Source organism: Chamaea fasciata, unplaced genomic scaffold (assembly GCF_029207755.1).
Source record: "Chamaea fasciata isolate MVZ Bird 193981 ecotype frontalis unplaced genomic scaffold, bChaFas1.0.hap1 SCAF_3, whole genome shotgun sequence".
Classification (NCBI taxonomy): Eukaryota; Metazoa; Chordata; class Aves; order Passeriformes; family Sylviidae; genus Chamaea; species Chamaea fasciata.
The window spans coordinates 42,116,785-42,139,301 of NW_027094088.1; the positions used below are offsets into that span (position 1 = coordinate 42,116,785).

Genomic DNA, 22,517 nt, shown 5'->3' on the forward strand with positions numbered 1-22,517 from the left:
ACTTAAGGTTGGTCTTTTAAATACTTACAGAGTCCAACTTTTATAATTTTCCATGTTGTGCTAGAGTCCTTGAAAATCAAAAGGTCATTAATCTCCCTTTTTTAAAGACAGAAACATTCAGTGCTATAGAATTTGTTAATAACAAGCATCTGTAGCACTAACAGATCTTCAGACCAACCTACACTGAAAGGTTGCATCAAAAATCGCAAATAATATGCTGCACCCCCCCCCCCCCCGAATCCTATTACTGTTTCTTGTTGAAAGCAGTGCTGTGAAAGGGTAGGCTCAATAGCTGCTATTGCTGTTGACAGGGGAGGGAAGGAATGTCATCCTAAAACGTGTTTGTACAGTAACCAGCACAGTGGGATGCCCAATAGCAAATAATAAACCTTGATCAGAGATTTCCAACATTCCTGCAACATCAGAGAGACCATTCTGACTGCTGCACAACCAGGGGCATCAGCTGCTGTATGAAATCCTTAGATTACTCCAGGGATACTTCTGAATCATGTTTAACTAAACCCAGTCAGGGCACGGGTGTTTTCACTTCCCTCGTTTTCCTTGTGCCATGATATTGCTTTTAAATCGGTGGCGATTTTGGAAGAATGGTTACTTCACTCTGTACTCACTTGAGAAACCAAAACATGCACTGGAGGCGCTGAGCCCCGCACCCTGCAGAGAGCTGGATAGGCAGGAGCATGTGTGTGTCCCCCAAGGCCAGTGCAAAGCCACCACGGAGCCCAAGCTGGGTGGTAGGGCCTGCCAGATGTCTCACAGCCCCGTGCTCCAGCACCTTCCCCAGTTTACTTCAAGGGCTGCCGCGGCGCTGGAGCTCTGTGTCCTGCTTTGGGGCAGCGACATAAGGGCCCCCACCGCTCACGCTGTCCTGCGTGACGAGCTGTGTGGCCCCGGTCACGCTGTCGGGGCTCGGACCCCTTTCTCCTCGGCGCCTTTCTCCTCCCAGCCCGCGGGAGCCCTTCATCCTCCCCCCGCACGGCGGGCGCTACCGAGGGACCCGCAGGCACCGAGGCCAGCGCCCCTGCCTCTGTCCTGCGCCGCTCCAGCACCGCGGCGGGGAACAGCTCCGGCCGGGATCAGGGGCCGGTATCGGGGGCCGGGACCGGGGGCCGGAATGGAAGCCGGGATGGGGACCGGGACCGAGGGCCAGGCCTGGGGCCAGGATCGGGAGCTGGAGCGGCGCTGGGCTTAGAGACCCCCTCCCGGCGTCGGGGCGCAGCGACGGCTCCGCGGCAGCCGGTGCTGTGGTTTTAAATGGGCGGAGCGGCGGCGGGCGGCGGGGCGGGCGGTGGGCGGCCCGCGCTGGCCCGCGGCGCCCATATAACCCCACCTCCCGAGCGCGGAGTGCCGCGGCAATTGGCTGGATGTGGTACTTGGAGATGTTGAGCTGGCTCCTTCCCCCCATGTCCCTGCACACACACAGGGGCGGGTGGTGCGGGCGGGAGCGGGAGGCAGGGCTCAGCCCCGGTGGCGGCGGCGGCGGGGCTTCCCCTCCTCGCTGCCTGCCCGCCGCCGTGCCCGAGCCGCTGCTGCTGCTGGGCTGCTGCCTGCGGCCGCAGGACCCGGCCGAGCCGGGCCGAGGGGAGCGCGGGCGGCTGCTGGCGGCGGCCGAGATGATGGCGGAGGGCGGCGGCGGGCCGGCGCGCAGGAAGGCGCTATCGCTGCTGGAGGCGGCCCGATCCCGCTACGAGAGCCTGCAGATCTCCGACGACGTCTTCGGGGAGTCGGGCCAGGACAGCAGCGGGAACCCCTTCTATAGCACCTCGGCCGACTCCCGCTCCGCCGCCTCTTCCCAGGACGAGGAGGACGACGAGGAAGACCAGGGGCGCCCGGGGGTGCCGAGCCCGCGGGGCAGGGCGGCTCGGCGCCGCGCTCCCCGGGCGGCGGCCACCCCGGCGGAGCGGCGGCGGCAGCGGCAGGTCTGCGGCGGCAGCGCCGTCCCGGGCGGCCCCGGCCCTATGGAGGAGGAGGAGGAGGAGGAAGCGGAGAAGGGGGGCTGGACCCGGTCGCTGCGAGACGTCCCACCCCCTCATTTCAAGGATGGCAGCGGTACGAGGAGAGCGGGTCCGGGCAGCCGTGGGGATGCCGGCGGTGGGGGGTGCCCGGAGCCCGGCCCCCAGGCTCGGGTCGCGGCGCAGCCACGGGAGGGAAACCCGCACACGGGCCCGGCTGCCGCCAGGGCTGCCGCCCGGCGCTGGGCCTCGCGGGCGGGGACACGGCAGGTGCCTCCCGCCCGGCCCCTTCCCGGGATCGGCTCCGCTGGTGCCCAGGGTCGGGCGCGCCGGTGCTGGAGAGCCCGGCCCGGCCGGTGAGCGGGAGGGCGAGGAGAGGCCGCGTGTGCTTAGTCACAGGCATCCCCTCCCCGGCGGGGCTGTGGCGGTGCGCCGAGCGCTGGCAGCGCAGGGTTCCCCGCGGAATGAGGAGAGGCGCTGCTCCGAGCAGGGTGGGTGTCAGGGCCCCGCCGAGGCTCCGCTCCGGTGTGCGGCTGGCTCCTCGTCCCCAGTCACAGCTGGGGAAAGACGCAGGTCAGGGCGCTGCGGGTCACCTGCCCTGCGCTGTGCAGTAGGGCTCCGAGGTTGGGACTGGGATTCCCCCTGGCTGCAAGGTTTTCGCAGCAGCCGTCCCTAAACTTAACCCTCCTTGCGTGGCTTTTGGCCAGAGTGAATGCCAAGAGAGTGGTGAAATGACACAGCGCGACCTACAGCAGCAGTGCACAGCACGGAGATCTCCGTGGAGTGGCTTCTGTGCCAAGTTATGCTGCTGGTTTGCCGAGGGAGCCATTATAACATATAATGAATGTATCTGCAGGCCTCGACAGCCAAGCTGACTGGGTAGCAGGGCAGCAAGGCATTGTAAAAACAGGTTAATGGTTATGAAAAGCTGGGATGTGAAATTCAACATGTGCATCTCAGGGTAGGATGATTGCAGAAATTGAGTTGCCTAAGGTTGCTTGTCTTTGCTTTTTTTCCGGTAGTGTTTAATTCCTTCATTTGGCTGTTAAAAGTAGATGCCAAAGAGTCCTGCTGCACTTGGTGTAGTGTGCTGAAATTTGTGCAATGGGGCAGGCAGGAACCTATCTGAGGAAACAGCTTTGGATGGTTGGGAGGAAGGTGGAGCAAGCACTGGAGCCCAGAGAAAGTTCAGTTGTGGTTCTGACAAATGTGCAAATAGGAGCTGTGTTTGCCTCTATAAAAAGCTGAATCTTGTAAAATGTTTAAAAATCATTGTTATGTGCCTCTGTAAAGAACTCCTGAGTTCTATTGAAGGTTCTTATTCATAAGCTTATGTAAGATGACGTTCTGAGCTATAAGCTTCATGACGTGATGATATTTCAGCATTGATTATAATTTAATTTCTCTGCCTTTGATGGCTTATTACTTCATGTTATTGCTTTATAGGAATATCCTGTTTAACACAGACAGAACTGAGATTAGTACTTTAATACTGGTTTGGAAAGGAATTGAGTTGATGACCTGTTAATTCAGGAATTCATATTTCCTTTGAAATAAAGGAGTTAGAATTGTGGTTGACAGGAACAATGCAGATATCCCTTGAGGAAGGTATATGGATATTGCTGTGAATATTTCCTTCCACTAATAGATGCAGAAGAGGTTACTTCTGCCCTTTAGTTCTGTTGATTGTGATGATGAAGATAGATGCTGCATGCTCTTCATAGAATGGAGCTTTGGTTTGGCAGAAGTTCGGGTAGTGTCATGATTTGATATGTGGGAAACATGTACTGTCTGCGATAATTTTATTTTTGACTACTCAAATTCCAAGCTGTGAAAACTGCTTCATTATATATAACTAAGCTATTATAAATCTAGTCTGTACATTGACTGGCTTTAGGCCTTGCAGATATCACCATTGGAGTCATGCTGAAGGTACTTGTGCTGGCATCATTGTTGCATCATTGTTGCTTCATTGGACACCATTCTGACACAAAAGCTTGTATCTATACCGGGTGAGTAAAAGGTCTCCACTGAGGTGCCTTGCAGTGGCGGCATGTCTTTCAGCCCCTTATGGAGTACAAGCAAGAAATACAGCGTTAGATAGAGCACCAAGAAAACTGTATTCTCAGTTCAAATGCATTGAATATAAGATCCTTTCTAGGTTCTGAAATTAAAAGGAATAGGTTTACATGAGACTGAGATGAAAATTACCTTTGGTTAGTACCAAAACTTCAGAGCATGGCCTTTTGGTCAGAATCTCAAGGTTTGCTTAGGGGCAAGAACTTGACATCATCTGATGCCAGGAGACAAATGTCTTAGGAGACTTCAGCCTCATTGATGCTGGAGATAAATTCTTGAGTCAAACTAGGGTCAAACATAGTGTCAAGCTCTTTGGTTTGGGAGATTGCCCCTTCATGAAAGGGAGTATGTGGAGGAAGAAAAGGTTTGAGTTAATTATTGAGTGAGTTAAAGTTCCCAAGAGAAAAAATAAAGAGCTGTTTGTAAAGCTTGTGGTCTTTTTAACTGCAAGTAGAAAATGCTATCACTTCCCTTTTTTCTTTTGAATAAATTACTTACTAGTGCCTTTCCCTTCCCAGGCTCAATATTAAACTTATGTCTTTAAAAAGCATTGTATCCATCCCTAGAATTATCTTGAGCATAGACAGGCTAACTCATACTTCATCGCAGAAGTACACTCAAGACCCAGATGTGCTGGGGACTGCTGGCAGTGTGTTAGATGGTTGAGTATGTCCTCAGTCTGCACTCAGGCACTGTATGTGTGTGTGGTGATGCTGTCTTGCTTGTGTGGCAGATTCTGACAACCTGGGAAAGGTCTGGCTTGACTTATGTGTGAGGGGATAAGTGACTGGCATTGCTATACAACACAGTGCTGTTTATGTCCCAGATTTTGTTTTCTGTCTCCACTTCAGGGATCTCCAGTTCCTGTTGTTCCTGTTCCATTTAATAAAAATAGTGGGTGCTTCTATTCCCTGGGGAAAAAAAAAAAAGGAACCACCCAATGTTAATAGCTTTAGCTCATTTCCTTTGTTAAAATCCAAAATAGCTGTTAACTTTAACACAGAGGTTAGAACAGATGGCTTGCTGGCACTTTGTGTTATTTCCTGTTAAACTATTTTGCAAATCATTCTGTTAGTTGGTGAGAAAATTCCCAACCGTATGATTTGGTACCTGAGTTTTAAACTGGTAACTTGTAGCACTGTGTAGTTCTAATGAAATCAGGTTGAGGAAACAAGTGTCTGTCACAAATATCAAAGCAATAATATAAGTTCTGAGGTACTGGGATGTGAGTAATGGATAGGAGGTTTTGGGACAGTTGCTGAAATGCTTTTCCTTCACAAAGAGCACCTGGCTACAGCGTGTCCATGGGTAGGTCAACCTTGTGTGTTTAAGATGATGTCATCTGTGATCAAATGCTGGATCCAAGCTTTTTGACCTAGTTGTAGAGTGCAGAAAGAATAAGAGAACAAATTGCTGGTAGGATAGGGAAAGCATAATTGAAAAGGATAAAGAGAGAGCAAACAACTACTATTACAAGCCAGTGTGTGCCAGTAACTCAACATAAGCCCTTCATTTCTGGTTGCTCCTGCCTCTGAGTTAATTGGTGTGCTCTTCCTTTTTTTAGGAATGGCGTGGCTCTGAGTGGTACTTTCCCTTGTTAGCTCAGTAATCTGGCCAGGAACTGTTCTGTAATACCGAGGCACTCTTGCTTCTGTTCTTGGTTCTTTGGGGGTCTTTGGAGGTGCGAATATCCTGGTATTTCTGCGGCTTGATGTTCCTGATCTGGGGTAGCTGACATTTTCCTCCTAGGATCAAATGCATCCTATATCCGTGGTGTTCAGCAACCAGAAAATTTGACCTCAGATGTAAGAGAACTTCTTACTGTTAGGATGCTTTGTTACAGTCATGTTTTAGGGTGGCAGCAATAGCAGGGAAATATAATTCAAAAGTTGATGTTAAAGTCCTCAAAGATACAGGCAATTAGTGCTACTGTTTCCTTCATTTTCTATGCCCTCCAAACCCTGTTCTTAAGCCTGGACCTAAGGACAAAATATTAAGGATGTTCCTTGCTAAAAGAGCATAGCAGATCCTCTTCGAGTTGCATTTAGACAGTGAAAACAGCTTTTAGGAATTTCCAGAATGTTTCTCTGGAACACTGAATGTGCCATAAGTTGCCATCTTTGAAGAACATGCTGCTGTATAACAGAATGCTCCCAGGAAGAAGCTGCTAAGACCATGTTTAGCAATCTTGTCACCTTGAAGAAGTTTAAGCAAATATTTAAAGTAGTTTGTAGTATTTTCTGTTCCCAAGAGCATGGACAGTCAGATGGGAGGCCAGCATTCCAGCAGCAAGGTGCTTGGAGGAGGAGCTCTTGGGTCAGGCTGGGCCATAAAAGAGGGCCATATAGGTGCTGCCACCTAACAGCGCAGGAGCTCTTGGTTCAAATCCTGAATAGTATCTGAAGGCTTTAGTCTTACTAGATTGATGTCAATATTTAAAAGTTCTAGAGTAAGAAAAGAAAGAAAGCTACTTTGTCATTTATGTCAGATTCTGCTTCAGAAATATCTGGCCCAAATTCTCTGACTGTGAGTGGATAAAGTGATTCTGATATGATTTGTTCTTATTTATGTAATCAGAGAACTTAGCTGCTTTTGACTTGCATAACCATGGAAAATATTGGGAAAAAATGCATATTTATACAATCTGCTCTTGCATTCTATGTAAAAGTTACTTATAATTGACAGTATCACTACACTTTAAGGAAGATATGATAAATACATCTCAAAGATGTACATTACTACTTTGCAAAGCCTTTCAAGGATGACTTAAAGTCTTGAAATTTTGCAAAATAAGTGAATTGTGCAAAGGCTTAATATCTTGTACATCTTGTGAAATCTAGATGTGCTTTTCAGGAGGTTTTAATGGCTTTAGAGCACATTTTCTTGCTTCCATCATCGCTGAAGAGAACAAAGTGCATATGACAGCCTTATTGATTAAAAAATTTAGTGCAGCTTAGTTCCCTTGCCTCTTTTGCAGTACCTCTGCCTTAAACATGCATTTGAGGAATAACCTGGTATTTAGATAGACTTTACAGGAAAAAAGAAAATCAACACTGGTTTTTTTTCTCTGCTTTTTTGAAGAGAATCTGTTTTGGTCAGTACTTGAGACATGAAAGTCTATGAGCACTGCAGATTAAGGTCTTCTCCATAGACACTTTTCTAGCCTTTTGCAGAGAAAAAGCATATTTGCTCCTAGGTCTGTTACTGCATAAAATGAGTCCTTTCTCCTTGTAGCTATTGATGGGGTCATTTAAAGTAGATCAGTTCCTACACTACTTGTGTCATTTAGTCAACATCTCAAAAACAGTACAGCAAACATTTTCCATGCCTGTATACATTTAAGTCAGTCTCGAGGGGAAATCAGCCTCTCTGCTCAGTCTAATGAGGGTGCTAATGATGGAGTTCATGTGAAAATTCTGTATTGACTGTTAGGTCATAGGAAGTTGTCACAGGATGCCATAGACTTAAAAGAAAATGGAAATGTCTCTTAGGGTTCATGTTCATATAAGAGTTATGCTTCCCTCCTGTGCTGAAGCTTCAAAAATTTTGGAGTAGATGGATTTAACAGTTTGGAAATACAAGATATTTCTAAAAGGGAAGGTAATAATGGATATAGTCACACATCCTGATTAGTGGTCAGTGGAGTATAATCACTGAAATACCTTATTCTTTCAAGTACTACCAAAATTGGGCTTGTGATTAGAAAACAGAACAGGTGGACCCAAAAGGAATGCATGGCTAAGACAAATGCATGAGGATACTATCATTTGACATCTCAGTTCCGTGTAGCAAGACATCATTTCAAGGAGCATATCCAAGCCTCCCCCTTCATATTTTTTAAAGAACAGGATGTTAACCAGTCATTGGCCCTGTGTGAAAATGAATGAACTCATACCTGAGTAGGTCCTTTAAAAATTAAGCCTGAGTTCTTTGATTGACAGACTGCAGGAAAATAGGCTTGGAAAGCTCCACAGCGATTTTGTCTGTATAAATTAGTCTTGGACTATGTCCCTTTTTTTTGTGTGTGTGTGTGAAAACAACTGGTATTCATGTAACATGATAGAAAACATGCTTTTGATTCTGCTTTCTTGAATAACATGAGGGATTCACATGGCCTGTACTGACAAACCATGCGTGGTGTTAAGCACAAAGAACAAAACCAAGCAACTTCTGTTCAGCAAGCAATACAAAGCTGTAACTATGCAGCTGCAAACTGGGCAAGTTGAAGTGCAGTTGATGAGGCACACTGTAAGGACGCCAAAATCATATTGGAGAGGGATACACAGGAGACACGGAAGAATACTGTGTATGTGTCTGTATGGATGGGGGCAATTAGCTGTGTGTTGGACAGGAAGATTATTGGACTGACATAAAAGATACAGCGAGCCCATCAGTGGGCACAAATGAAGGTGTTATCTCTAGTGAAGAAAAAGCAGAAAAAGACTTAAAGCAGCTGCTGTTATAACTGTGATTCATTTCTGATTACATATGGCAGGGAGGTGGGTGTGTATGAAAGATTAAATTCAAGCAAAAAAAGAGAATGTCTTTCTTTTTCGAAGTTACTTACAAAATTCTCTGTTGTGGAAAGTCTGACTATCCAATGCATGTAGTCATCTCTGCTTTTTTTGAAAAGGTAGATGCTGGTTAACTTCTGAGTAGGGAGCACCTGTAGGTGTGCAGTGGTAGTGGTCAGCGTGCAGCTGTGGTTATGTGGCTCTTCCCATTGATATCATGGTGCTGTCTGCTGCTGGATGCACCCTATTGACAGAGGGCTTGGGCAATGGTAATCTTTCATGCCCAGGAAAACTACTTGGAAGAGGCTACGTGTATTGAAACTCACACGTGTGCACTTACACATTCAGAATCACAGAATCATTAAGGTTGGAAAAGATCTTTAGAATCATCAAGTCCAGCTGTCAACCCAGCACCACCACAATGTTCATGACTAAACCACATTCTCATGTGCCACATTCATAGGTGTTTTGAACACTTGCAGGATGGTGACTCTACCTCTTCCCTGGGGAAGAGGCGGTCAGCCCTCCCCAGGGGGCAGGGTGGTGGTTCATAAACGTGTTGCAGTAGCCGACTGAAAATGAACCACCTTTGGTTTGGGTTAAGGGATTCCTAGGATGATCTTGAAAAATGTGAGATATGTTACATTATGGGTATAAATACATATGTGGATATAAATTCTTATTTAGCCTTTCATAGGGCTTCTGGACTGTATTTTTGAAAAGGATCACTAGATGAGAGGACCTCCTTTAACTGAAGACTTTCTCATTTTTTTGGCCACTGTAGTTATTCCTTACCCATAAACCTCTCCTTTTATGTAGTTAGTGATTGTTTTGAGATGAAGAAAAATACAATGTTTGAAAGATTATACTTGGAGATCTGCATTACTTCCCTCTTGTCACTGACTCTGAGATTAAAAGAAATTAAGCTGTAAGATTTGGACTGCATTTGAGTGATCTGTAGCGATTTTCATGGTGCAAACATTGTTGCAAGTAGTTTCAGTTTTTTCTTTTAAGGGCATGTCTTCAAAGTGTATCACAAACTCTCCCCCTTGGGAAAAGAGTGATGGGTTTTAGAGTAGATGACGTCTTGGTCTTTCCAATTGATGAAGTTGTAGTTGATGAATAAAGAATGACCTCTCAAAAAAGGCCGTTCTTCATCTGGTTCTGTACTACAGGGTAATGCCTCACACTTAAACTGACATGAGAGGTGGTCTAAGAGATTGTCCAGCCTCTACAGCAGCCCCCTGCCATTGTGCTCCTGGAGTCAGTCAGAGCCAGGACTGTTCTGCCACCCCAGCCAGGACAGCTGCAGCTGAGGGCACTGAGGCAGCCCTGGGCACTGGGGTGACATGTGAGGCTGGCTCAGGATGTGGGCATGCAGATGGGGCCCATGGCAGGGCAGGGCTGTGCCAAGCTGGGATGGGGACTGATGGCCCTGGGCAGCTCTCATGGAGCACTCATGGGCCAAGCAAGTCCAGTCAGGCATGGTGGTGGCCCTGGGGCACTGGCAGCAGCTCCTTGAAATAAACTCTTCGGCAAAAGCCATGATTTTCTGTAATGGCTCTTCCACAAAAAAAAAAGCATACAGAAGGAATTTGTCAGTGCTCAGGTGAATTCTTCCAGCCCACTTCCCTGTGGCTGTGGATTCTCTGTACCCTGTCCCTACAGCTCATGCTGTTGGTAGCCAGCCCTCCTGTCAGCCATGGAGAGCCTGGCTGCTGTCAGAGTGACTGGGAGATAGTGCTGCCTTTGGTTCATGGATGCCCTGCAAGTTCTTTTGGTTCAGATTACCTTCAGTGTTTATGTCTTGTGTATGAAACAAACCTGTGGGGGTTTTTGGTGCGTGGAGCAGTTGTGCAATGTTAGGAGTTAGCTGATCCTTGTGGAGACCCCCCATGGTCACTGCGTTCCATGACAGACTTTACTGCCTTGTTTTCTGCAGTGGTCTGGAGGCAAATTATTGAAGTGGGAACCATCTCTGCAGTACTGGCTCTGAGTTTCACATTGTGCTTTGCATTACACTACATCTGTTGCAACATATCCTACAGGCATTAAAATATATAGTGAGACGAAGCAGGCAGATGCAAAAATACTTGACTGGATAAACACCATCTAATCCCCATCAGGTATTCTCACTAAAATTGTTATTGCTGAAAATGCCTGTTTGTCTCCATTTGAATTGGATAGGTGTGGCCTAGCATCTCCAGACATGTGTGGCATAAAGATGTGTCAAAAGCTTAAATGTTCTGATGGGACATTTTTACTTTTATTTTTATTTAATTCCACCTGATTCTATTTTTAATTAATAAGAACCTGAAAGCACATTCCTGAATGGAGCCGGACTTCTTGAATTTGTTTATTAATCCTTTTGAGAACATGAAGTTGGGAGTGATTCCATGTACACTGAGAATTTCCAAGGTTGTTGATAGCCTGAAATAGTCTAGTGCAGGAAGCACGATGGCATGGTGCAAAAGGGGAACGCTTAGTGTGAAGGCAGCACTAACTAACAGCAGAAGTGGAAAATGGAGGGGAAGAACTGTCTAGATGGAAAAGGAACTGGTGGTTGAATCTGAACACCAGACAAGTGCAACTCAGTGTCATGCTGTTGTGAGAAGGCAAACATCCAAAAGGAGTGTATAAGACTTCAAATGAGACTATTTTTCCACTTAAGAGACAGAGTCTGGGTTGCCAACCCAGGTGAGAAGCACATAGTTAATTATGAAGGGAAAGAACAGAAGCAGAATAGCTACTAACTTGGCTGCCTTTTAGTATTATGGTTTTGAGCCAGAGGGCCATATGGGTAAGTAAAAGAGCTATTATAGGAAAGGGAATTATCTGCCTTACCTGCTCTGAAAACTAAATATGAGGAATAATGGGTATAAATTGATGGATAATTGAATCGGACATCATAGAAACTCTCAGACAGTGCAGTGGTGCAGAAGACAAATGTGTCACTGAAAATGTGAGAACAAGTGTCATTAACCTGTTAGATCTGTTGTAACAGACTGACACCCAGTTTGTGTGCTGAATGGGGATAGAAGCCTTGGACTGAAGGAGTTCCTGAAGTCCCTTCCAGCACTACTTTCCTTTGTTTTAGATTGGCTAAGATAAACTAGCAAGCTGCTTAGTATCAAGTTAGAGGTTGGTTATGCAAAGGACTTGCTACTTGCGTCTTCCATGTCAACTTTTAGTGTGGTGAGGAGGCTGTGCAGCTTGTGAGAAAGAGCTTTGTGCTTGCAGAAGGCTGCCTGATCTGTTGAGGCAAAACTTGCTCCTTCCCTTTGGCCCGGAAAGTGGCCCAGGCAGACTTGATGGTTACTTAGGGTGTTGTTTCCCTCACTTCTATGGTAATGATCTGTGTGTCCATGAATCTTGCGTCTCTACTCAGATGACTTACTCTATGATTCCTTTATGTTCAAAGCACTGATCTGCTTATGTTAGGAAAGGTTGATGTGGCAATACCCAAAGACTTGTGAGATTAGCAATACTACACTCTGGAGGCAGTGCATCATCCACTGGTGCCTGGGTTTGTACTTGCCTCTGTTCATGACACTTCTTGAAGTATAAAGAGCTTCCTTGCATCTGAATTGTAACACAACCCTCTGTAGACTGTAAGGATGGATACATGGAGGAAGACAAGCACAGGTCTAGAAGAGCTAAGTCATGGTGCACACACCTGCAATAACTGATAATCATGTAACAGGTGTCCTGGAAAGAAAGAACAGAATGTCTCCTCCATGTTTTTTTGCTTCATGGATTATTCCTTCACTTCTTTGTGAGCATTGCAAAATTGTTTCATAATCAAAGACTACTTTTTGGCACTTACATCTTCATTTTTCCTGATATTTACCTCAAGTATATTTAAAGAGATTTGCTGTTTAGCTTTTTTTTTTTTTCCTTTGGCTATTTCTTTTTCTCTTTTTTGTCTTTCTTTTTTTTCGCCCTAGGCTAAAAATAAGTGTCATATTTCTTCACAATAGTTCTTTGCAAGAATATACCCCTACTTCTAGTAGTAGTTCTCTGCCTCTTCCAGTATAGGATCAACTCTTTGACAGATTGCACAGGTGTCCAAGTAAGGTCTTAAAGTTCCTTGTTCAAAGGTACTAGTATGTCACTATCTCCACTAAAGATAACCAATAACCTGTTCTATGCTATCCAAAAAAATGACTGTTCTAGAAGTCAGTTGTGTATCAGTTCTCTGCAGAATAAGAGATTGTGCCTGATTTTAGCAGATAAATACAGAAAAAGCTTTCAATATGGGTTTTTAAGTTATATTTTGGCCAATAAATTCAGATACTATCTAGTAGGACAATCAGCCCAGTATTTTCTGATAGTGTTATGATCATAAAATTGGTTCTAAGTCCATGTCCTGATTAAAAAAAAAGTGAAATAATGCCTTTCCCAAAGTCACCTCCCTTCATCCAGACAACTTCTTTCTCAGTCAAGGATTTGGGTAAGGAGGACACACTAATACTCTTACTCATCTGTGCTGCTGCCAATTCTCTAGCTAGAAACAGAACAGATAAATTCAGCTTTCCTGTAAGTAATATCTTAGAAGCTTATCCACTAAAAATGATTTTAAGGTGACCTGTCTATGATACAAATGTCTGCATTTGTCTTGATGTCTTTCATTAGTCTTTTCTTAAAATCTGTTCAGTGTTCAAGGAGTATTGGGATCAGAGAAACAAAGTCACCAAGGCTCTTATTTGATTTAGGAGGTCATTGTTTCCCCAGTTTAACAGGTTACCTTGAACTTGTATTCACTTAGGTTCTTCTTATGGGGCTCCTAGTATTTGAGGATTAGAAACAAAAATATATACTAAACTGCAAGATTAGAATATTTATGTGTCTTTGTCACAGGTATTTCAGCTTCTGGTGTCCTGTCCTCAGACTTTTGAAACTTAGTCTGTTATGAACCTCATTAGTTGCCTTGAGAATGAAGCCAAAATCCTTGCCCTAACAGCTGAAACAAGCCTAGGTTATAATTAATCTCTTTGTCATGAAAACTGCTCTGTCTTCACTTCCCCCTTCTTCCCCTTCATCTCCCTTTTATTTTATTGAAGAGCATTTTGGATCTTTCTGTACAAGGCATGGCTGTTTCTGGTTAAGAGGGGTGTGAGTTCAGGCAGCAGTACCAAAACCTATAATCACACTAGACTCGGGTAAATTCAAAGAACATTGAACTATTTTGAGTGCAAATAGTAGTGCAGGCACCTAACTGCTTTCTGGGGACAGATGGTGGGTATAAAATATGGATATGGATATTTTTGAATTGGTACTGTCAAAGTAGGTACAGAATATGAAATGGTTCTGGAAATATGAAATGGACTTGACACTGTTAATGTGATGCTGTTGTTGAGATTATACTAGTTTTTAACTCTCTTTTTTTTTGCTGCTGCAGGCTATCTCTCCCTGAATCAATGAAAAGAAACTAAGTGAGCATCAGTTTTTTTCTAAAAGCAGCCATTTGTGTCATATGATGAAGCGGAAATGTTTGAGAGCATTTTATGGACATATATTGCAGGAGAGTGAGCGAGATGTTAAAATAAAAACCGTGCCTTTTCTTCAGGTCTTTTGCCGAAAGGTTGACTCAGAAGGGGTCTGAGTACTGACCTGGAGCAGCTTGACATTGAGCAGTGCACTGCCAATTGTTCTAATGTCAGCTTTCTTCCTAAGATAAAAGGGTGATGGGATTCTTTTTAATTTTTTTTAAGCGGAAATGGGCAGCTAAAGGGAGAATCCTTCAGTACAATACTTTAATCAGAAAAGGAACGAGAAATAAGTGTAGCAAAAGCTGCTCAAAACTTTACTTTCAAGCTTTTGGTTTCTACTGAATGAATCCTTTTAATCTGTACTGTAACCTCTTCCTAACCTGCCCTTCTGTGCTACAGCATTTAGTTTCTCTAATTGTATTTTGCTTTCTAAAATCTTCTCCTGTCATAAAAATGAACATTTCTCTTGTATCTTAATATAGATTCTACCAATACTTCACATTTTGACATCTTGTTCTTAGTCATTATGAAACTTCCTTTTTTTTTTTTTATTCTCTGGGCTCTGCTGGACACCATGTCTCCACTGTTCTTGTTAAAATTGCAGGTAGTCAGGGGCAGGAGTTCATCAAATTTTGCTTCTTAGTAAGCCAGGCTTTGGGCAATTTTGTGCTGCCCCATGTACTCGAGTCCATTCTTGAGGCAGGAGAAGGTAAAGGTCTTCCAGATATTGAGTTCTCACCTAACTTACGGGAAGATAGCTAATGGGGTGACAGCCTTTTGAATTGCCCTTGCTGAGAGATGGTTCACTTGAGTTCAATCCTTTTTAGACAGCACGTTTGTAGTGAGAAGAGCCTGTAGGCTCCAACAGCATCTCCTGTGATGAACAAGCAGGTTGATGTTGAGACGTGAGGTCATGTGAAACCAGACTCTGCCTGTTCTTGCCTCATAGTGTCACATAAAAATAATAGCTGGTACTTCTAACATACCAAAGTTATGGCCAAGTACTTCTGCCTACATTGCTTGCCCAGCTTGCTACAGCTGATGTTCAGATCTGCTTTTGTGGGAGATACAATATGTGAACTGTCACACCCACCACCACATCAAATGCTTTAAAAAGCTGGAAGAAGTGTAGTATGCAGCTCAGCAAGATCTGAATTCAGATCTAACAGTGGTGTTTATCTATATGTTTGGTTATCCTGTGACTATTCAGTCTTCTTTTTGGATGAAGGTTTCACTTCAGGAGTGTCAACTGCCCCCAGAAAACAGGAGTTTTCAGTTAGCATTTTATTGTGTCTGGGTTGTGAATGCATCTGTGCTCCTGCTGTCTAATAGAAGAGACCAATGTAGTTTAGAGGCTAAATCACTAAGTAATGGGCCCAATTCTTTATAGCAAGTATTTAAGGAATATTCTCCCTTCTCAATCATCTGTATTGGCAGGAGTGGGGATTGTGTCTCCTGTGTCTGGTTCTTCTCTCACATTGCAAAGTGTACCCTGTCGTCCCTTACCCACAAGACATTGGTTCTAAAGGCAGAAGGATGTTACCAAAGTCAAGTGATAGTTTCTATAAAGAAAGCAAAATGCTATGGTCTTTATAAGCAGTTTTGGTGTAGCTGTTGCTTTTCATTTCCTCTTTGAGGCTAGCTGAACTCAATGTTCTATTTACTGGTGGATCTTGAATGCTTCCTAAAGAAAGGAGACACAAAGATTTCTTTGAAGTTTTGCTTTCTCTGACTACGGCGGTAGGGAGTAATTGCTAGCTGCCTTGTTTATAATTTAGAAGAGGGAGGAGAAAGTAAGCAAGTTTTTAGACTCAAGTAAAAAGAAAAACTTTTTCTAAGCAGAGTTTTAAGCACCTCTTTTGCTGTGTCGTCAAGGACTCCGTACTATACTTGCCAATATTCATTCTTTTGCAGTTATTTCTGTGTTTTATTATGGACTGCATCACTTTACATTATAATACTTATACTGTTAAATCATTTGTTTGGAGCAATCCTAGGCTAGAAGAAATATGCTTAATCTCTCTTCAAAAACATGCACGTCAGGGTAGTGTTGCACTGATGCCTAAGAATAATTTGATCACTGTAGCTTAAGGTTAAGTATCTGCCTCAAATGGTTTCTGCTGGGCTGGAGGGAAAAGATCCAAAAAGAGGTTACTATTTGTAGCCTCAAAATTTTTTAAAAAGACATCCCTTTTGATGTTTATTGAAAGTACAATCTGTTTGCTTCGTATCGTCCTAACAGCAGAAAGTCTGGTATCAGATCTGAGTGTTAGGAACTAACATTAAATCCCTTGATCAGAGGAAGAAATCCATGCTTCCTGAAGAGCATGAGTTCCAATTTACTTGCCAAGGTTTGCGAAGAGTGACCAAAATCTGTGCAGGTCATAAGGCCCAGGAGGAAGGTCAAAGGGGCTGCAGGATAGACTACAGAGAATTTTTGTAGTAAAAAGACATTCCCCTTTTTTCCTGCCACAACACATATTGCAGTCTTGCTTTTAGGATTAATAATCTGCATGCTTGACTGCAAAATGAGTTTCTGCTCTGTAAACCTATTTCTGCTAGAGAAAAACACAAGGCTCTTGCACACCCTTTTGATTTGCGAGTGACGCAAATTAAAATTCAGAGGGGAGTGGCAAGAGATGTAAAAAATAGTGCGTTATTCTTTGAATCCAGAGATGCATATAAGCATATGCATAGGTGGTACTACCTTAGTGATATGTGACATGAATTGAATGATATACAATTCTTTAGTGACATGAAAAGTGTTATATGAATGTAGAAAGGCTTCTGAGTGATAGCACCACTCCCCTGTTCTTTCAAGAAGACAGTTTTCTTGGAGGACAAAGGGAAATGGCTCCTTTTTATATTGGTATAAAATTTACAGGTAGATCAGCTGAAGCTTATAGGATTTGAGCACACATTCAGCTCTCTGCTAAAAAGAGGGTGAACTGTATCTGCTAGGCTGCTTTAGTCCTGAATGCAGTTACTGGAGAACTCTAGGGCAGTTTGATTGATTCCTCAATCATTTTTGGTCATTCACCCCTATCAGTAGATGTTTTTTCAACAGATACCCCAATCTATGTATATTTACTTATTGATAGATTGTATACCTGCACTACTGTACTAATGTATACTATGTACATTATAAAGCATACACAATCCCGGAATTTAAACCAGTATGAGATAAAGATGAAATTAACACTATTTAATGGTTTTATTTTTTTATTTGTTAACAATAGAGGAAAATGTTTTCTTCCAGCACCCCAATAGATTGTCTTATGCAGCACCCCATTTGGAAAGCACTGTGCTAAGGTCCATGAAATGATCTTGATAAAAGTTCATGTATGACCAAGCAGATGGTGCCTAGATCTTGGCAAGGAACACTCTGGTCATTTTTGTCCAGCTCTGCCAAACTGCTTCAGTCCAGGCCCAGAAAGAGAATTTCTGTGAAGTGGTCTGAATCCCACTGCCAGGGATGTTACCAGACCCAGATGTAGCTGTGATGAAAAGCCGTATGTTCATCTATTTTCTCTGTCTTGTCTCTCCTCTCCAAATAAATGGCATTCTAGCCTGCCTAGTAGGCTTGGGATTTTCTCACACAAGGCTATAAAATGTCCAGGCCTAGTTTTGCTGATAATAATCTGAAGGCTTTTTTTACCCCCCACTGAAACATCAACGGGGGGCTATAGAATCTGGACCTTAAGGGAGGCATGTAATAAATTCTTGGTGTGGAAGGTAAAATGTTACCTATTCAGGGCCATTCACAGTGAACAGGAAAGGAGCTGTATCAAAGGGGAAGGAAGAAACTGATGGAGTTTCACAGTAGGTCTCTTACTTAAATTTTTTTTTTATGAAGCAGTCAACATAAAGAATGAGTGGAAAGAAATGTTGTTTAAATGAGAGCTTTGTGAACGTAGTAACAAATGGCTGAGGAACTGGAAGAGCCATGTAAAGGAGCAGATTTGTCTTTTATATAAAACCAACTTTAGCAGTTAGGTCCAGAAAGCCTAGGAAGTGGGAGGCTCCCATTTTTTTTATTTTTTTTTTTTAAATGTGAACACACCATGAAGTTCTTCAAAAATCTCTGTTGTATGAAATCTTTCTTGCTGCTAGGTCCAAGATGAGAAATACATGATACTTTCTCCTTTTATAACCTAAGCTATGTTCTTACAGTGATTAATTTTTGAGATCTTTCAGCTTTTATTGGTTCATATGTTGACAGTCCCCAAGAAGCCTGGACAAGCTGACCTCTAAGTGTAGCTGTGATCTTGTGTTCTGGGTGGCTACTAGCAAGCAATGCCTGTCTGGTGACCTCCAGTCTTTTCCCTGCCTGATCTCAGAATACAACACACTAAGCCTGTCTTTGAAGAGGTGGACTTTGGCTCCAGAGCAGCAAAGCATCTCAGCTGAAAGGCTGTGAGGGAAAAGTATACAATGCTTTTCTTTGCAAACCTAGCTCTGTGGCCTGGCCCCTGCTCCATTTGTGCCCGCCAGCTGTGCAGCAGGGTGTGGGCCATGGTGGGAGCTGCTGGGACCTGAGCAGTTCCACAGGCTGCACACAGTAGCTGGGCAGAGGTTGCAGGCATGGTGCTATGTTGCTGAGGGGCTGCTGCTGCTGACAGTGAGCAGTGCTGTGCCACTGAGGATCCCACTCTGACTCTATGCACTGTTTAGCTCTGAGTTGCGTTTCTGGCTTGCTCTCTGCAGATGCAACTCTCTGAAAACCTTCCCCGGGGGTACAGTGGCTTCTAAACACATTTGTGTCACCCTGAAGTTAACACAGGCAGTACAAGTAATAAATCTCATGTTTTTCACAGGTGACTGCCTCTTTTTTCCACTCTTAATTGCTGAAGAAGTGCACTGACTTCTTAAAACTGGCAAGTTGTGGGTTTATAAGAGGTATTAAGAAGCCTAAGCACTTAGAGGGCTGTGGAGTGTGTCATGTATGCTGCATGTGGTAAGAGGATTAGGGATGTTGATGTACATGGTATATAGAAGTCATTTATTGAACTTTCCAACTGCTTGCCTATTTTGAGTTGAGATGCTCAGACAGCCTGCAGTACTGGTCACTTCTTAGGGCAGGCAGAACAAGGATGGAAAAAGGCAGTGTAGCAACAGGGGCAGGAGTAAAAAAAGCAATAAGGAAACAAGAAGCACACAAAGTGATATTGTGCATGTGTAAAGGAATCCTGACCCAGCAAGGATTGCGAATACATGACCTCCACTTTGCACCTTAGGTGTCCTAAGAAAATATTAAGGCTTTTATCTGCCTCTAAACTTAATACACCAGCAGAGAATATGTGGCTTGTCCCAAGATTTTTGCAAGTGTTGGGGAGGAACATGGAGAACATAAAGCAAGGGAATTACAAGTTTAAAAGCAAGTGTGTAAGTGCAGATGCAATATGGAGTGTTGAGAACTTCTTTGCCTCTTAGTCCGGGGTGATGACAACATAGAAGACTTTTCTTACTAGGCAGTTGATGAAACTCACCTAGAAATGCAAGTGCATACTTTCCTACAGGGGATAGTAAAATCCAAGGGAGGCTGGTACAACCTAAAAGAAACAGGTTTGAAAAAGCCTGAATAATATCCCCATACAGCTCTTGTCACCAGCCTCCTTGGCAGATTCCAGCTCTTCTAGCAGAGCTGCAGCATCACCCTGCTGATCATCCTCTCCCAAGTGGATGCTGCAGTAGGTGCTTATATCTGTTTGTGAGAAGTAGCATTGAATACTTTGGGGACTATGTGCTTACCCCAACAACTTACTCCCTGTCTTCTCCAGAAAAAGCCTGTTGCTGCTGGGAAGTAATTGCAGAGACCAGTACTGTAGCTACCTTAGCTCATGTGGGATGGAGAAGAATCATTAGGAGGTTCTGTACTGAAATTAATGTTCATGCATTATAAGGTTGTCTGCAGTGCTTTACTGAACTGTCTGGATTTCTGGTTGCTATATTCTTTTTCTCTTTTTTTTTTAAGTAACTATTTTTAAACAAAACAGAAAGCTATTTCTTTGTGAGACTCAAAAACTGGAGGTTTTTCAATTTTCATTTTTCAGTGGCATGTGTCTGTTGTATGTAAATGGCAGGAGTTGATGTGAAGGCTTTCAGCATCTCATTAGTTGCATCACTTCTATTGACTTATTGACTTTGATTTACAAAAGATAAATATTCTGATGATTTGCTTGGAAAAAATGCCAAGCTATTTTCCCTCCTTCAAACACAAAAGTCCTACCTTTCAGGGCAGGGTCCTTACATCAAATATTGCTGATGCTTATACAGGTGGACTTTTATTTTAAATTTCTGGAAAGGAACAAGTTGCATGGGGTAATGGTGTTTGTGAACAGTGTGTACTAAAACAGACCAGGAGCCTGGGACAGAAAGATGGGATGGTGGGATTGCACCTACAAGGATTACCAGTGTAGGAGAGGAGTCCCCAAGTGGAACCATCCCAAAGCAGTCCTCTGGCATTAGATATGAAGGTCACCCTTAATGGGATTTGTGCTGACATAAAACTATCCATGCTGCTTTGTACAGTTATTTCATAAATGTGCATAGCTATGCCCACAGACAGATGTGTGGCTGCTATGTGATCTACTAAAAGCTGTGTTACAGGTGGTGAATGAAGTCAGCACACCAATGGTCATCTCTAATCTGCTAGATATGCCCAGTGCCAGCTGGGCTGCCAGGAGCAGTGCAGTAAAATGTTAACAGAAAACTACAGTGGCAAAAAAGTACAGTGGACTACTGCCATGGAAGCTGCTGCAGCAGGAATTCTCCTGAGGAGGAGCATATGCAGTTCCACAGCCAAATAATGGGCAAAGAATTATGTAAACTGACACAATGTAGTACTACTTCAGCGTTTACTCTGCTGCTTTAAGGTCTTCAGCTTTTGGAAAGTATTTTAACCATAAGACCTTGTGTTAGTGTTTTGGGAGGTCCTGTTGGATGTTGGGAAAATGGTGATAGGTAGATTGCAAAATCTCACCACAGAAATTAAGTATATAATTAAAGGTGTCAACATCAGCTGCAGTGGGTTCTTTATTATTTGTACATGTCACAGCTTGAAAGCTTTGTAGCTTTAAAACATGACGGTAAACACAAAAAAACCCCTCTTTTAATTAAACAGTTTTTTGCCATGGCTTAAATCTACAACAAGGCTCACTTCCATGGAAGACTGCCACAACATGTCTGGCATGTTCTCATTCTCAGACCAGAGAATGCTGCTGTTGGTAGTAAAACATACATTTGGTCAATGGGAAAGGTGCAAGACCTGCCTGTTTGGTCTCTTGAGAATGCCCCAAAATTTAGTTGTTCTTCTACAGTGTCTCATCAAACAAGGTAATCTACTGAGTGACAGCCAAAATTATTTACCCTTGGTATCCCAGTCTCGATGCCCCCTTGTAGTTCTTCACTTCTTCCAGGCTGAACTGCCAGCACATGGCAGTATCGAGGGGAATGGGCAAGGTGTCTTGGTTATCACCCCAGGCATTGGAAGGTCACAATCACATCAGGGAAGGAGACTGTCCTGTGTTTGGTGGAACAGTGTATTGCTCATCCCTGACCTATGCCAGGTTGACCTCCTACACTTAATGCTCAAGGATTTTGCTGTAATGATTAAAAATGCTGCATGACAGTCTGGATCCAGTACACAGCACGGAAACAAGCTGAACTGCAGTAAGTTCCTTAGTTTGCCAAATACTTAATTAATTTTACTATTTAGTTTAAATTTTACTGTTTGTTTTACTAAATAAGTTCTCTATTTAATTTATCTCTAACTCAGTGCTGCTTGCTGTGGAGGCCAGGGACTCTTAGGACCAGAGTCGGCACGGAGCAGCTCTGTGCTGGTTTTCAGTCCACTTTCATTTGTCCTTGGATTGCTTCTAGACGCAGCTCTTAATGCTCTCTATGGATAAAAGTCAGACTGCAGTCTGCGGATCGCTTTATTGCTGACGCTGTGAAGAAAACAATCCTTTTTAATGCCGGGGAGGGAAGAGAAAGTGGCCTTTCAGAGAAGCTGTTTGGAACAATTTTTTGACTATGGTTATTATGTGCAGACGTGGAGGCATTGTCAAAGACTTATTTATAAGGTTGGAAGAGGGCAGTCGAATCACACTTTGCTAAATAGCTTGGAATAGACTTACTGAAACTAAATGTAGAGCAGAAGTGCGGCTACTGAACGCCCACACAAGGGTGCAAAGTAAGTTTCTGTAAAGGTGACCTTGCAAAAACTTACTCATAAGAATGGGCTGCTGAGAGCAAGCTCAAATAGTCTACAAAAAAAAAAAACATCTTTGGAAGGACTATGTCCAGTTTCTTTCTAAGCCAAGAGTGTTTGCTTAGGAGTTGTTGACTTTTTTTTTTTATTGCTTCCTCCTAAGTTGGCTCTCAGCTCCAAGGAATGCCACAGTATGGGTCCTGTTTTCATCATTTATATTGAATTCTTGTGCAAGGCAGTCCCTAAAGGA

General features: G+C 43.7%; 1 protein-coding gene across 1 annotated transcript in view; it reads left to right on the forward strand.

The window, feature by feature from the left end:
* The first annotated feature begins 1,382 nt into the window (after positions 1 to 1,382).
* The window catches only part of PGBD5 (piggyBac transposable element derived 5), a 68,501-nt gene continuing 47,366 nt past the window's right edge, over positions 1,383 to 22,517 (forward strand). The window contains exon 1 of the mRNA XM_066178754.1: positions 1,383 to 2,067. Coding sequence (XP_066034851.1) covers positions 1,383 to 2,067 — 685 coding nt within the window. The remainder of the gene's footprint in view (positions 2,068 to 22,517) is intronic.